The following is a 14878-nucleotide window of genomic DNA, read 5'->3' as shown; positions in this document are numbered from 1 at the left end:
ACCAGTACACACACCTCTCACACGCCTTAATGACTACCTGTGTGTCAGCATTCCCCAACATCCCCACAAGCAAACATGCCATTTTTGTACCTGAATTCTTTTTTTATGGCCAAAAGAACGTTCTGACAGAAAAAACAAACAGGAAAAATGTTCAGTCATAAATTTGGAATTTCATTTAATAACTCAGAGGTGGTGTATAAAAACAGGTGCTGGTGTACTGACTCAAAAACAGCATAAAGAAAGTAGACAGAAACAGGAAAACAGATTTTAAATATTTAATAAAAACAACAACAACATAAAAACAAATATTTTGCTTGCAGTTTCCTTTGGCACCTGTGTGAAGACAAAAAAACGAGAATTTAATTGCTTTCATTTAATATCTTTCATTAAAATAATAAAGAATTGTGTTAATAAACTGTTAGAGATACTGTCGTGTCTAGTTCATGTTCAGCTGGTGTGTGTGCATGGTTAATAATCCCATAGCAACTTGCCTGGACTTGTGTTGATGTGCTCCTGGGTAAAATGGGTGTGGCTCTCTCAATCTCAGTGTGTTTTTCCTCTCTTTGTTCTGCTCACTCTCTTTCCCTCCCTTATTGTCTAAATTCTGTCGCACAACTCTAAATTTACTGCATGCTTACAGGTAATGTATTGCAGCTCAGCAGTCTTAAAAGAATGAGCCTATCCAGTATCCAAGATGAGTCAGGGGTTTTTTGGTAACTCAATCTGTTACACAACCAAATGCCAACATTAACAACACAGATCCAGATTTCTTAATGACGCATCACAAAATCCTGGTAACTTGGTCAATCTCCAATTTCCCACATGGGATAAATAGAGTACCTATCAATCTGGAAAGATCTGAATGATCTCTAACAATATAAGACCTGCAGAACAAGTTTTCTGGTTGTCCTGCCAACATCTTCATTGGCCCCACCACAAAAAATTGATCAATTATTAATTTTAGCAATGCATTTGCTAAAAATATTTATATTTTCAATTAAAAATGAAAACAGAAATTTTACTGTTATAATGTAACTCCATAAATCCATAAACACAATTTTGCTGGAAAGCGATGGCATATGAAGCAAAACATTTGTAGTTTTCAACACATTCATACCAAAACTTTCAAGCCAATTTTGCAAATTACCAAAACCACATATACACTATTGTCCATATGTTTAGGGTAAGTAAAATTGTTTTATTTTATGATGCATTCATTTGATCAAAAGTGACAGTAAAGACTTTTACATTGTTACAAAGGATTTACATTGCAACTAAATGCTGTTTATCGTTAAAACTTAAAGAGTAGATAGATAGTTAAAACTATTTATTCATTAAAGACTCCTAAAAAATGAATTATGGTTTCCACAGATATATTAAGCAGCAGCAAAACTGTTTTCAACATAATAAGCAATGTTTCTTGAGCAACAAATCATCATATTAGAATGATTTCTGAAGGATCATGTGACACTGAAGACTGGTTCAGCTTTGCCATCACCGGAATAAACTACATGTATATATTAAAATAGAAAACAGTTATTTTATATTGCAATAATATTACACACTATTATTTATATTTTTTTATCAAATAAATGCAGCCTTGGCCAGACTTCTTTTAAAAACATTACAAAATATTATCAACCCTAACTTTTAAACAGTAGTGTATGTTAGCCAACTAGATAACATTATCATGCCATTCTTATTGTAGAGCCCAGTAAAAGCAACTTGGTTTTGGATTAAATGTGTTGCAAGATCTTGTCAGCGGGTAATTCAGCATGATACTGCCTGACAAAAAGTCAGTTTAAGCTGGATTTAATAATATATAATATCCATAATGATGAAAAGATTTTTCAGTAGTTGTATCTGCAGCTAAATGCTCACAGAGGCCTGTATTTTTCTATTACCTTCACTCATTGGGTATATCAATGACCAGCTCTGCCTCATCACCCTCTCCTCTCTCCTCCTCTCCTTGGTCACTATCTCCGTCGCTTTCTCCCTCTTCATCGGCTGCATCCTCACTCAGCATCTGCTGTGGGACCCAGCTGAACGGCCCACTCGCACCCCCAGCTGCACCACTGCCTGCAGGGTAACTGGACGTGACGTGGCCGACCACCTGAATGAGAGGGAGGAGCAGAGACATTTTTGTTATTATACTGCATATCAGAAACATGTAACTAAAATGCATGAAGAGAAATGTGTTACTGTAAATGCAAGATTATTAAAAGATGTGACAAAGAGTGTAACAATAATGGCCACATGAATCTAGGCCACTGTGTTTCCAGCATCAAACTCTCTGTCCCTCTCTCACCTTCCCTGAACCGTCTTTCCTGTGTTTGGCCAGTTTTGTTTTTCTCTCTTTCTTCACACGCTCAGCAGAGGGAGCCAAATACTCAGGAGGGAAGGGTAACTGCTCACCCACAATCACACACACACACACGGCACCAAAGAATAAGATTCATTCCCACACACACACCCAGAGTGCCCAGAGAGATGTGCGTGAAGTCCACATAAACCAGGTGAGGTGATAAAAGACAAAAAGAGAGAAAAAAATGAATAAAATGACAAATTAACAGGTGACAAAAACAGAATGTAAAACACTAGCCTAGTTTCCATCCACCTATTTTTATGTAAAACATTTTTTAACACTGGATGGAAAATCCAAGATGTGCATACATTTTAAAACTTTTGCGCTCAACTGAGGTGGATAATTGTTTTATCCATTAAGAAGACATGCGCATAAACTACATGCGCATAAAAAACATTAAGGTATAAATTACTTGATGTGCAACAAAAAACTCACGTGACTTTGCCTCAACAGAGGATGTGATTGGATAACTGGACTAACCAGCAGACAAATTTCAATGCGCACCATCTCAAATGTTGTTTTGGTCAGTCTGAAATGCCTGAGCCAAAGTCTGTCATCAAAAAGGTTGGGTATAATTACCTCCCAGAACTCTCACATTATTGCAAGGCATCTGAATGCAAGATAACATGACAGCATTTAACCCGTTTCATCTGTGCGCAAGTAACAACCACAGTGGGTTTCCTGATTGCAGCCACTTTCATTTTTATTACAGATATTTTGCATCAATTTCCCAGGAAGTGATGGATTGAAACAGTACTTTATTTGCAAATGTTTCATTTGATATCCCGATTTTGAGCAGTAGTTAAATTGGCAACTTTCGATGGAAACATAGCTAATGTGAGTAACTGAAAAGCATGAGTGCAGTATGTATGAGGCCTGTGGAGTGCTCATGGAGGTGTGATGTACTCACAGTGTTGAGGTACTGTGCCGGAGCAGATGACTGGAGAGGAACCGCACCAGAGCGGGACAGAAGAGAGAGATGAGGAGATGAGGACGACGGGACGGGAGGAACTCCAGGACTTCTCCTCCTGAATTTTTTTAAAAAAAAATAAAAAAAATTATTGAAGACACAGAGCTACTGTAAAAAGATTAAAACATATGCAACAGCAGAAGTGGCATATGCATAGCACATGTTAGCTTGATAAAATCAGGAATGGCACAAAAAATAAATGAAAGTTGCCATACTTTAATCATGCCCATGAATTTAACTCATTTTAATTTCCATTTTTTCATTTAGTAGATTTATCATTTTTCAAATTATATTTATTCAAAGCTATTCAAAAGCAAATTGTCTATCACTGCATATGAGTTACTATAGATGTGCATATACAGTACATTCATGTGTTTTTACAAGTCTTTTCCTATCGGATGGTTATTTCCTTTAAATGGGTGGTTCAGGATTTTGGACATTGGACCTCATTTCCAAGTTAGCCTGGGTGTTATTTATCAGTGGAGACAGTTTTCAAAAAATTTCACCCAGTCCTCCCAGTTGCATAGTTCGCCGCTGCTAGGCTAGCGCGAGTCAACGGTAACTGCTAGCCTGCCATTAAAACAGTTTTACCCACTCCACAGTACACCAAAAGCAAATAAATTATAACGCCAGACTATCGATGTAAATGTCTGTTGAGAGAATAATGTTAGAAATCAAACTACCCTTTCATCGCATTGCAATAGTTATACTTTGTTCCCTGTATTTATTAGCACAGTCTACAGCAGCGGCGGAGTGATATTAAAGGGTTAGTTCACCCAAAAATGAAAATTCTGTCAGTAATTACTCACCCTCATGTTGTTCCAACCCCGTAAGACCTTCGTTCATCTTCGGAACATAAATTAAGATATTTTTGATTAAATCTGAGAGCTGGATCACTTCTCCATAGGCTGCTAGGTGACCGAAACTTGCTGGCCCAGAAAAGTTATTAAAGAGATCGTTAATATAGTCCAAGTGACTACAGTGGCTCAATCTTAAGTATATCAAGCGACGAGAATACTTTTTGTGCGCAAAAACAAAGAAAAATAACGACTTTATTCCACTATTCATTTCCTTCTCTCTGGGCCTCTAGTTGGTTCACGTAGTGTTTTTGCGCTGCGCGTCTGTGTTACACGTCACCACGTAGGCTCACAATTGGCCGAAGCTGGTCATGTGTGTGATGCGTGATGACGTGCAACACAGACGCGCTGCGCAAAAACACTACGAGGCCCAGAGAGAAGGAAATGAATAGTGGAATAAAGTCGTTATTTTTGTTTGTTTTTGCGCACGAAAAGTATTCTCGTCGCTTGATATACTTAAGATTGAGCCACTGGAGTCACTTGGACTATATTAACGATCTCTTTAATAACTTTTCTGGGCCAGCAAGTTTCGGTCACCTAGCAGCCTATGGAGAAGTGATCCAGCTCTCAGATTTAATCAAAAATATCTTAATTTGTGTTCCGAAGATGAACGAAGGTCTTACGCGGTTGGAACAACATGAGGGTGAGTAATTACTGACAAAATTTTCATTTTTGGGTGAACTAACCCTTTAAGTTACCAAGGCAACCGAGACTACTACTAGCTAGCTAGAAGTCCCGACTGTAGTCCGCTTCTGTTCTGTGTTTACTTTTCAACGCAGTACTAACCGGAGCAAAGTAAAATTCCGCCGCTGCTGAGAAACTAGTTCCTGTAAATGTAATGCGATCATTGAGATGCAAGAGTAGTTTGATTTCTAACATTATTCTCTCAACAGACATTTACATCGATAGTCTGGCGTTATAATTTATTTGCTTTTGGTGTACTGTGGAGTGGGTAAAACTGTTTTAATGGCAGGCTAGCAGTTACCGTTGACTCGCGCTAGCCTAGCACCAGCGAACTATGCAACTGGGAGGACTGGGTGAAAATTTTTGAAAACTGTCTCCACTGATAAATAACACCCAGGCTAACTTGGAAATGAGGTCCGATGTCCAAAATCCTGAACCACCCCTTTAAGCAGCATGTAACTGGCGATTTTAAACCTCTTGTTTAAGCTCAATGGATAATTGAAAGGTTACAGTGCAACAGACAGTGTTTGCACTACAAATGCAACGTGCTGCTCATGCAATTCTGACTGTTGAAAAATTCTAGAGGTTTACATCCATAAAATGTCAACAACCCATAAAGGGTATCTATACTAGTTTTGCGCACTTTGCGTTAAAAATGTTTCTTATGATCACCAAGGCTGCATTTATTTGACCAAAAATACAGTAAAACTGTAATATGGTGAAATACTATTACAATTTAAAATGTTTCCTATTTTAATATATTTTCAAATGTTATTTATTCCTGTGATGGCAAAGTAGCTGTATTTTCAACATCATAACTCCAGTCTTCAGTGTCACATAATCCTTCAGAAATCATTCTAATATGATGATTTGATGCTCAAGAATCATTTCTTATTATTATCAATGTTGAAAACAGCTGTGCTGATTAATGTTTATGGGGAAATCAAGATTTTTTCCCCCCTGAATTATTTGATTAATAAAAAAAATTCATAAGAGCAGCGAGTATTGATCAATTATTCAATTGCATCCTTGTTAAATAAAAGCATGAATTTCTTAAAAACAAAAGAATAATTGTACACTGAATTGTACACATTTTATTTAAGGTAAAAAAAAGAGAGTGTTAAACTTTACCAGCTACATTTCTAATGTTTTACATCTGTCAAATCCAAACAAAAATCCACTTGCTGTAGACTCACTTTTTCCCTGCATCCCTGTCTCTCTCTCTGGCTCCCTCTCCATCGCTGTCCGAGGAGACTGTAGCGTCAGAGTCTGAAAACAAAAACACTCTCAGCACACAGAATCCCTGGAAGTTTCCTAGAGGTCATTTTCTTTAGAGACCTACCAGAAGACTCTTCATCCACTCTTTCATACTGCAACAGTCTGTCCAACAGAAAACTGACAAAACAAAAGCGTTCAATAATTATTAGGTGCATCATGCATCTGTGGGAGAAGCAAATGTGAAGCATTTGAAAACTTAAATAAGAAGACTAGGGGTTCTACTACCTTTTGTCTCTTGAAACTTTTAATAGTTTCCTCTGAGCTCTTCTCAGCTCCTCCTGAAAACACTCTTGCTCCTGAACAGAGAAATGAATACAGAGGATTAAGAAGCATTTTAAAACGACAAATAAAAAATCGAACACGGAAGAAAACGATACTCACATATACTATAAACTTCAACTTGCGTTTGAGATTTTTGTATTTTCTCTTGTAATCCACTTCTACTTCAGCTTGTCCGTTCATTTTATACTTCAATTGAGATATACCGTCGTTTTCAAATGGCTTTGCTACTTTATATTGATTCGAGACCGAGACTGTCCAAATGTTAATGTCTATGTTTATCCAGAAAGATTTAAGAGACTCAAAAAGATTTAAAGAAACTACTAACTTTCCTCCTCTGTTAGCCACGCTACCGCTACATAACCAACCAACAAGATAAAGAATTAACGTTAACAAAATATTTATTTGTCGAGTCTAAAAAACAAGTACCGATGAAGACAACGACAATGTGATAATCTATTATGCCAAACAAAATTACAAGACATTTAACAATAAACACCAATATCTCGCATGTCAGGTAACGTACAGTGCTGAACTGCGACGTGCTCTTTGTTTACTTCCGCTTTCAACGTCATACGTACAGGAAATGGGTAAAGCAGGCAAATCTCTAAACAAATGCTGACTTTTTAAAGTTCGCATAAGTATTAATGCCATTTCTCGAGGAATATAATGTAATATAATATAATATAATATAATATAATATAATATAATATAATATAATATAATATAATATAATATAATATAATATAATATAAGCCCATAGACAGTATAAGAAGTAAAAGCCCCGCGAAGCAGTGTTTTACAGTGGATTTAGAACAGCTAAGGGGCGTTGTTAGGCACGACGCGGAGCGGAACTTTTAAAGTTCGTATAAGTATCAATGCCATTTCTCGAGGAATATAATATAATATAATATAATATAATATAATATAATATAATATAATATAATATAATATAACACAATATGATATAATAATATAATTTAATATAATAACATAACGCAATAATATAATATAATATAATATAATATAATATAATATAATATAATATAATATAATATAATATAATTCAAAATAAACGCATTAAAATGAATTAATTGCATGCACTAAATTTAATTAAAACAAATGTAACTAATTTTGTTGGTGTCCACTAGGGGGACTCATTATGCATCCAAAAATGATTCAAAATAAGTTGTAATATAATCATTTAACGTAAAATAAAACGGTAAAATGCGATAATAATCAAGAGGTAACTGACATCACTTCCTTTTTTTCTTTCCCAATAATATTGATTTTATTGAAGAACATAGTTACTTTATCGCTCTTTTAAAAAATCTACATTGATTTTTTTTTTTATAAAATGGCAAAGCATACTATTAATTCTGAAATAAATTAATAATGTAAAAAAATTCAGAATTGTATTCAATTTAAGCTTTTGACACTACTAGTTTCTGTTAGCCCAATAAAAATGTATGACAACAAACAGCTTTGTCATCATTGCAGTAGAAGTACCACGAGGGAATCTCTTCAGGCTATTGGTCTCAAAATAATCTGAGAGCCACTGCTCATTATCATTAAGTTCTAAAAAGCCTGTGTAATTGATATGTAATTTGATCATTTTGAAGAGTCTTATGTAGACCGTGCATTTAAAATGATTGCACTCTTCCCTTTTACTGAGTCTGCATCTTAATCTCAGCAGTCACACACTCAGGACGGGTCTATGAATAATACATTGCCTTGGTTGAGCAGTGTTCACACGCGCGCACACACACACAGAGAGAGAGAGAGAGAGAGAGAGAGAGAGAGAGAGGAGGGGGGGATGACGTTCACCACTGTCATTGTCGTTCAGCCCTCAACTATTTCACAGAAATATTTGAAAAATCTTTGTCAGACAGACTGCTCTTTATGAAACATAATATTCCTCTGTTTGCACAGACAACACAGGCACACACTCACTTTGTCTGCATATTATATATCATTTGTGCATACACACACAGACAAAATCCTTGTGTCAGACCCCTTATAGCATGAAACATCAGCCCCCCTATAGCCCTTCTCTCTGTGTTGCTGCCTGTAATAGTCTGCCTCTGTTCTCTGACGTTGGCTCTTGTTGCAGACCGAAATAGAAAATCTCTTCCCTCACTTCCATAAATTGCTCATGCTGTGCAGCGAGACAGCTGTGGACCCCACAATACCTCCCTCTGCTTTTCTTCTCCTGAGTTGATATTCTATTATGTGAAGTCAAATTATGTCTCAAGCCATTAAAGATATTATACTGCACTTATTTTTAACTTAAATCGTTCCGTGCAAATTTAATTTGGTCATGTGCTGGTCACATCCAGTCTCTGACCAATCAGTCTGTGGCCCTCCTTTGATATATTACCCTCATATTGCTTTTGTCCTTCCTCTCTCTCTCTCTCTCTCTCTCTCTCTCTCTCTCTCTCTCTCTCTATCTCTCTCTCTCTAAAAACTAATACACACACTCAGTTTGATTTAACCCTTCTCTCTCTCACGTATGAGATCCCAAAGCTCTGTCTGCTTTGTTCTGACAAGGAAAACTGGAATGCACACAAATCACATGAAGGACACAAACAACAACTTTAACAACTCCCTCCTTGGCGCCCAAAAGGTAAGAATAAAATCTCACCTTCATATGTCATACCAAGGTGAAATACACAGTGTGGATTGTTTTTTGGATTCCAAGTGGGACAACAGCTTAAACCTGTTATTTTGGACTTTCTGAGAAGAATAAATAGAAAATGAGTTTTTGAAGAAGTAGATTACGTTTAGGGTTAATGCATAAACTGTATCAATCTAATTAGTGTATTTACTGAGTGAGCTTGTTACACTACAAAGTGGCTTCGTGTTTGCGCTGTGTGTTTGTGTTTCAGGAGAAGCTTATTCAGGCGATTAAAAAAATTAAACATGAAATTGATGAATGTTATGAAGCTGAGAAAGACGCCTTTGTGGACGCACTGGAGGTCGAGGTACAGATTGATTTACTTTTGTAATATGTACGTGTGACTGAATGAGTATTAATAGTCTTTCCTAGAATACACTGACTGACTCACATGGAAAGATAACTCACAAAAATAATTACGTAGGCCTGTGAGAAAATCATTATCATAATATATACTCACCTCTTCCAAAAATATGTAGAAGTTAGATATTCTCATGTATAAAGATCTGTTTACACTGTAAAAATACTGTAAATATATTATAACCTTATATTATAAGACCCACAGCATCTTTCTGCAAGCATGGGGGTACCAGGACCCCATTTTGAAAATTTGACAATTTCTGGTAGAGTACTAACTTCATTAAGCTAATGTCAGCCTGCTCATTTCTCCAGAGTTAAGTTATTAGTCTCTCTTCCTCTCTGTTTCTCATTAAGTCATTAATGTCTCTCATTTACTCTCCCTCACAGAACAGATTTGAAGAGATAGAGCGTGAAATCCGAGCAGAGTTCCAAAACCTCCATCGTTTCCTAGATGAGGAGGAGGAGACGGACCTGGAACGACTGAAGAAGGAAAGGGAGAGACGAGTGAAGATCTTAAAAGAGAGAGAGAAAAAGATTGCCATGCAGGGTAGAGATCTAGAGAAAGCCATCGAGACACTGAATTGCAAACTGCGGGAAGATGACAGTCCCAAACTTCTGAAGGTGGATTTCCATTTTAAATTGTATGAACTGACAGCCTAAGCAGCGAAAGACTTTATCTTTAAGCTTTAAGTAGTTTGGTGTTTTGACATCATCTACATTTACCACATCACATATTTACTTCCATAGTTAGTTCATGCAGTGCAATAGACACCCACAGAACATGCTAGATGCCATTTGACACTGTTCAGATAGAGTGCCTAAACAATCACATGATTGAAAGAGTGAGGAATCTGAAGTGCTGACTGCTGTATTCAGGCAGTGAAACATGGCTTTGAATCTGCAGGTTCATACTCTAAGCACTATATTTTTTATCCATTTAGGAAATCAAAGAGCTTCTGAAAAGGCAAGTGTCTTTTCTATTTCTATTTTCTCTCTCTTGGTCTCTAAATAACATATTATCATATTTATTGTTGTTAGTTTTCTCATTTTTTCAAACTGGTCATCATCTACCTTCTTTCTTGTTTATCTGTCCTTATATTTATTAGATGTGAGGTGAATTTCATTCGACCTACCCCAATAGACAGCGAAATCCTCTCTGGTCAGTTTGTGGGGCCCATACAGTACCGGATCTGGAAACACATGAAAACAGCACTTTACCCAAGTACTAAATATTTAATACTATTACATTATTTTATTACCCATACTAAATAAAAATATTTAATATCCTTTACTTAAGAGCTAAACATCTCATTAAAGTGGTGGGAATTTTGATTCATCCCAGTGAATCGAACCTTTTGAAAAACTATTACTTTAGTGACTATTTGTGCAGGTTACATCGCCAGTAGGTGGCGACAGGTGAGTTTTTGTGTTATGATTGATATTGATATCATTTATTTAGGTGATTCCTTTAAAACATTGTCCAAAATCACATACTCTCTGAGTAGGCACTTATTTTGAATAAGTAGTTACTTTGCGAACACTAAAAAGGTAAGTTCTGTATAAAATGAATGTGTGTAGTATGAATGTGATCCGAGCATACTACATTCGCCATGTTGTCGCTGTCATGTGACCTACCAGCATCAGTTGTGTCACAATACTGCCTTTCACAGATCCTCTCCTGTGGCCTCATGGGATTGTAAAGTGTCCAACAGATGTACACTTCAGAATCTCATCAGATGTAGTAGGTCACTCGTGTATTATTTGCCTACTCTTTTATGAGTAACGTGAATTCGGACACGCTACTCTTGTCACATGCTGTTTTTAGCCTATAGGGAAGTATGCAATTTCAGAGTGTTCCTTCAAGCCTTGTTCAGACTCAAATCACTGACTTGTTTAGTAGGTTCATCCAATGAAATGCTCCTTTAAAATGCGCGAAAGCTATTTCATGCTATAGTCAGTATTTGAAAGTTGGAAAGCCTTCACACGCTTCAAAAAGGACAAAAAGTCAGTTCATGGAAGTGTTCAAAACATTGAATCATTCACAAAGAAACACCACCTCTTTAGGCTAATAGATTAAATGTTTGTTACATTATACTTTTATTGTACATATCACTGATTACTATTACTGAATTCTCAATATGCTCTATTTCGTTTTCATACACAGACATATCCACGTTGACTTTTGACCCTGAAACGGCACATCCCCTATTGACCTTATCTGCTGAGAGGACATCAGTGATTTTCAGGGAGGACAAGGTGGTGCCCAAGGAGAACCCAGAAGACAGGAACCCGAAGCGCTTCCACTACTACTATAGCGTGATGGGCTCAGAAGGCTTCACCTATGGCAGTCATTACTGGGAGGTGGAGGTGAAGGGCAAGACCGCCTGGCGAGTGGGGGTGGCCAGAGAGGACGTGCACCGTGGGGAAATGGACTCTTCCTCCACGTTAAACGGACTGTGGACGCTGTGCCTGAAAAATGGCTCAATCACGGCCTGCACCCACCCAAAGCCCACACAGGTGCTCTTGTACGCCCTCCCCATCCGCATCGGCATCTTCCTGGACTGTGATAATAAGGAGGTGTCTTTCTACAACGCTGTCACCATGACGCCACTCTTCTCCTTCTACATGGGGACTGTTCTTTTGCCGATCTATCCATTCTACAACCCATGTGACTCAGATGAAGGAAAGAACTGCGCTCCTCTTTCCATCTTCCATCCATCACTCTGAGGGTTTGACATAGGAGATAGATGTTTGTTTTTCCACCTACTGCTGACACAGTTTGAAATGATGAATTCTTATCACCACACAGTGTGTGTATACCTAGAGAAGTTTTGCTGTGTAGTTTTGTTTGGATAAACTGTTTAAGTTACAATAAACAGTGGCATGAGAGAGTGAATTCGGACAATAAATTAAAATAATTTTCTGTTGAGAGGCAGGAATTATTTTTTGCTCACAGTGCATGAATATTCTGTAGTGGCTAGCCATTGAGTGTACATCAGTTGCACACTTGTTATTGAGGTGCATTATGGGATTGAATGACTGCACTTGGTAATTCTGTCATTATTTACTTGTTCCAAAACGGAATGCAAATATGGTTTGACATCATGATGTTGGAGATTCTCAAAAACCAATGAGCTTTTATTGATATCCAGCCTGCATCATAGGCACTTTATGTGGTTTGAGAGGCACTGACATATCGACAACATTTATAGGATTTTTTGTCTTTTTTTTTTTAGCTTGACAGGCTGCTGTCACAATGAACAACTGTATCAATGTATTACGGCTATAACCATGAGCATCTAATTTCAGAAGCTAACCAGCGTTTGGCTTGGTTAGAGCTAAGTACTTGGATGGGAGTCTGCCTGGGAATACAATATAATAGTGTTTTATTTTGGGTGACTCAGTGGGTAGCACTGTTGCCTCACAGCACGAAGGTCCCTGATTCAGGTCCCAAGCCAGGAGGCCTTTCTGTGTGGAGTTTGCATGTTCTTCCTGTGATGCTGTAGCTTTCTTCTGGGTATTCTGGGTTTCCCGGCAGGTTATGTAAAATGGAGACAGTAAAAGGAGTGAGTTTGAATGTGTGTGTTAGCACTGTGATGGACTGGATGTCTGTTTAGGGTGTTCCCCTGCCTTTGGTCCAGGATGCTGAGAAGGCTCCAGCATTCCAGTGACTTTACATATGACAGTTGGTTTAGAGAATGGAATTTCATCAGGGTGAGTAAATAATAAAAAAAATAATAAATTATTTGTATACACTTTATTAATAAAAGATGTGTAAGTTATCATGCAAACTGTGTGCAAATCATCTTTGTGCATGTAGTCAATTTTCTGGCACAATAAAATGGAAAGCAATGGAAAAATAATAAAAAAAGGAATTATATTTCTGTGCCAGTTGACAGACTATTAATAGTAACTGTTTACCATTACCTGTCTATTAATAAGCCAGAGCCGTCTGTTGCATTCAGCCATGCCCGGGAACTACTTTGGAAACTATGTGCTGTTGGAGGGGCAGAAAAGGAAAAAAGAAGGGGGGGGGGGGTTGCTCTGCACCCTGATAGTGACAGGCCAAAGGAGAAGGGAAGAGAAAGCTAGAGAGACACTTTCAGTGTGATTGACTGACTACAGAGTCAGAAAGCCCTTCTTCTTCTTACTCTTTTTTTTTTTTTTTTTTGCAAATGTCTGGCAGTCTCAGGAGAGTCATATCAGAGTGCTGTGTGCAGTGCTTTATAAGAGGAAAAATAACACTACGACTCTGAGAAACATTTTAAAATCATTTATTATTATTTGTAGGCATGAAATAAAGGAAGTATTTCTTCTTTACAAAATGTTTATGTGTTGTGTTTGTGCAAAAAGAAAGAACGGGAACTGATAAAATGTAGAGCATCACTCAGGTGGAATAAGGAGAGAAAAAGAGAGGCAGAAACCTCTCATGCACCTGTGGGACACAACTGCACGTTGAGTTTACTGGGAGAATGCACAACACTCAAGGATACTTGGACTTCTCATGCTCTGTACATTCTCACCACTCATTCTCCTCACTCTTGAGAGATGATTCCACAGCCATTGAATTCTGGGTATTTACTTAAAGGCATAGTTCATCCAAAAATGAAAGTTCTTTACTTTGCTCACCTGCATGTCATTCCAAACCTGTATGACTTTCTTCTGTGGGGCACAAAAGAAGATAGTTTGAAGAATATTTCTGTCCATATTATGAAAGTCAATGGGGTCCAAAACAACTCTTGACTCCACAGACTTAAAATGTATGGACAAAAAATATTTTGAAAGATAGCCAGTCATACAGCTTTAGACTAGCATGAGGGCGGGTAAACAATCAGAGAATTTTCTTTTTCAAATGAACAACCCCTTTAATGCCCTTTAGAATGTCATTGACTAATCAGGTCTAACCAATGGAATGGTAAGATACAGGGTGAAACATACAATGCAACAGTTTCAGTGACATCCATGGACGGGATGTTTTACACAATGGAATTGTCCAATTAGAGACCTGCAGAGCCATGCGATACATGAAGATCAGAGTACTTCTTTTAGACGTCTACACACTACCTCCTAAATATGCATGACCACACTAGCACAGATAGACACTATGGGAGAGTAACTACAGCATGCAATGACAGACTGCAATGACAATGCATCGTTACTTTAGTGTCTGTATTTTGTAAAGCACCTTGAGCAAGGGAAAAGCTCTATATAAACTAAATTACTATTCCGTTGGCGTAGTCTTGAGCATCAATTAAATCAAAATGACCTGTAGTACATGGCTATCTTGATATCCGAACAGATATAGTCAGGTCCCACTAAACATCATGGAGTCCATTCTGATATAAATCTCGCACTGTGCTCTTCTTTAAATTGCTTCTGCATTTAATACCACTTAAAAAGGAACAGCA

General features: G+C 37.4%; 2 protein-coding genes across 6 annotated transcripts; one reads left to right on the top strand and one right to left on the bottom strand.

The window, feature by feature from the left end:
* Positions 1-152: 152 nt before the first annotated feature.
* ino80e (INO80 complex subunit E) lies at positions 153-7003 on the bottom strand. 5 transcript variants are annotated; one of them, XM_079894756.1, is made up of 9 exons: positions 6536-7003; positions 6380-6450; positions 6219-6271; positions 6073-6145; positions 3276-3393; positions 2801-2915; positions 2309-2407; positions 1905-2113; positions 153-333 (listed from the first exon to the last, which is right to left on the bottom strand). In XM_079894756.1, exons 3-8 carry the CDS (start codon positions 6243-6245, stop codon positions 1907-1909), a joined length of 639 nt encoding a protein of 212 aa, XP_079750882.1. In that variant the 5' UTR covers positions 6246-6271; positions 6380-6450; positions 6536-7003; the 3' UTR covers positions 153-333; positions 1905-1906. The 5 variants fall into 5 exon arrangements, with proteins under 5 accessions (XP_079750882.1, XP_079750881.1, XP_079750879.1 ...); XM_079894755.1 differs by lacking the exon at positions 2801-2915 and having other exon boundaries at positions 6536-6622; positions 6762-6803; XM_079894753.1 differs by lacking the exon at positions 2801-2915.
* LOC307172688 (zinc-binding protein A33) lies at positions 6944-13881 on the top strand (the record flags this gene model as incomplete). Its single annotated transcript, XM_079895238.1, is given in 8 exon segments — positions 6944-6955; positions 8960-8986; positions 8988-9059; positions 9322-9417; positions 9858-10091; positions 10412-10434; positions 10577-10692; positions 11635-13881. Coding segments are annotated over 8 exon segments (1143 nt in total). The 3' UTR covers positions 12198-13881.
* Positions 13882-14878: the final 997 nt, after the last annotated feature.

The sequence above is a fragment of the Squalius cephalus genome (genome assembly GCF_949319135.1).
Source record: "Squalius cephalus genome assembly, chromosome: 15".
In the NCBI taxonomy this organism is placed as follows: domain Eukaryota; kingdom Metazoa; phylum Chordata; class Actinopteri; order Cypriniformes; family Leuciscidae; genus Squalius; species Squalius cephalus.
Note: the sequence above shows the minus strand (reverse complement) of the source record. Positions and strands in the feature narration are given on the sequence as shown.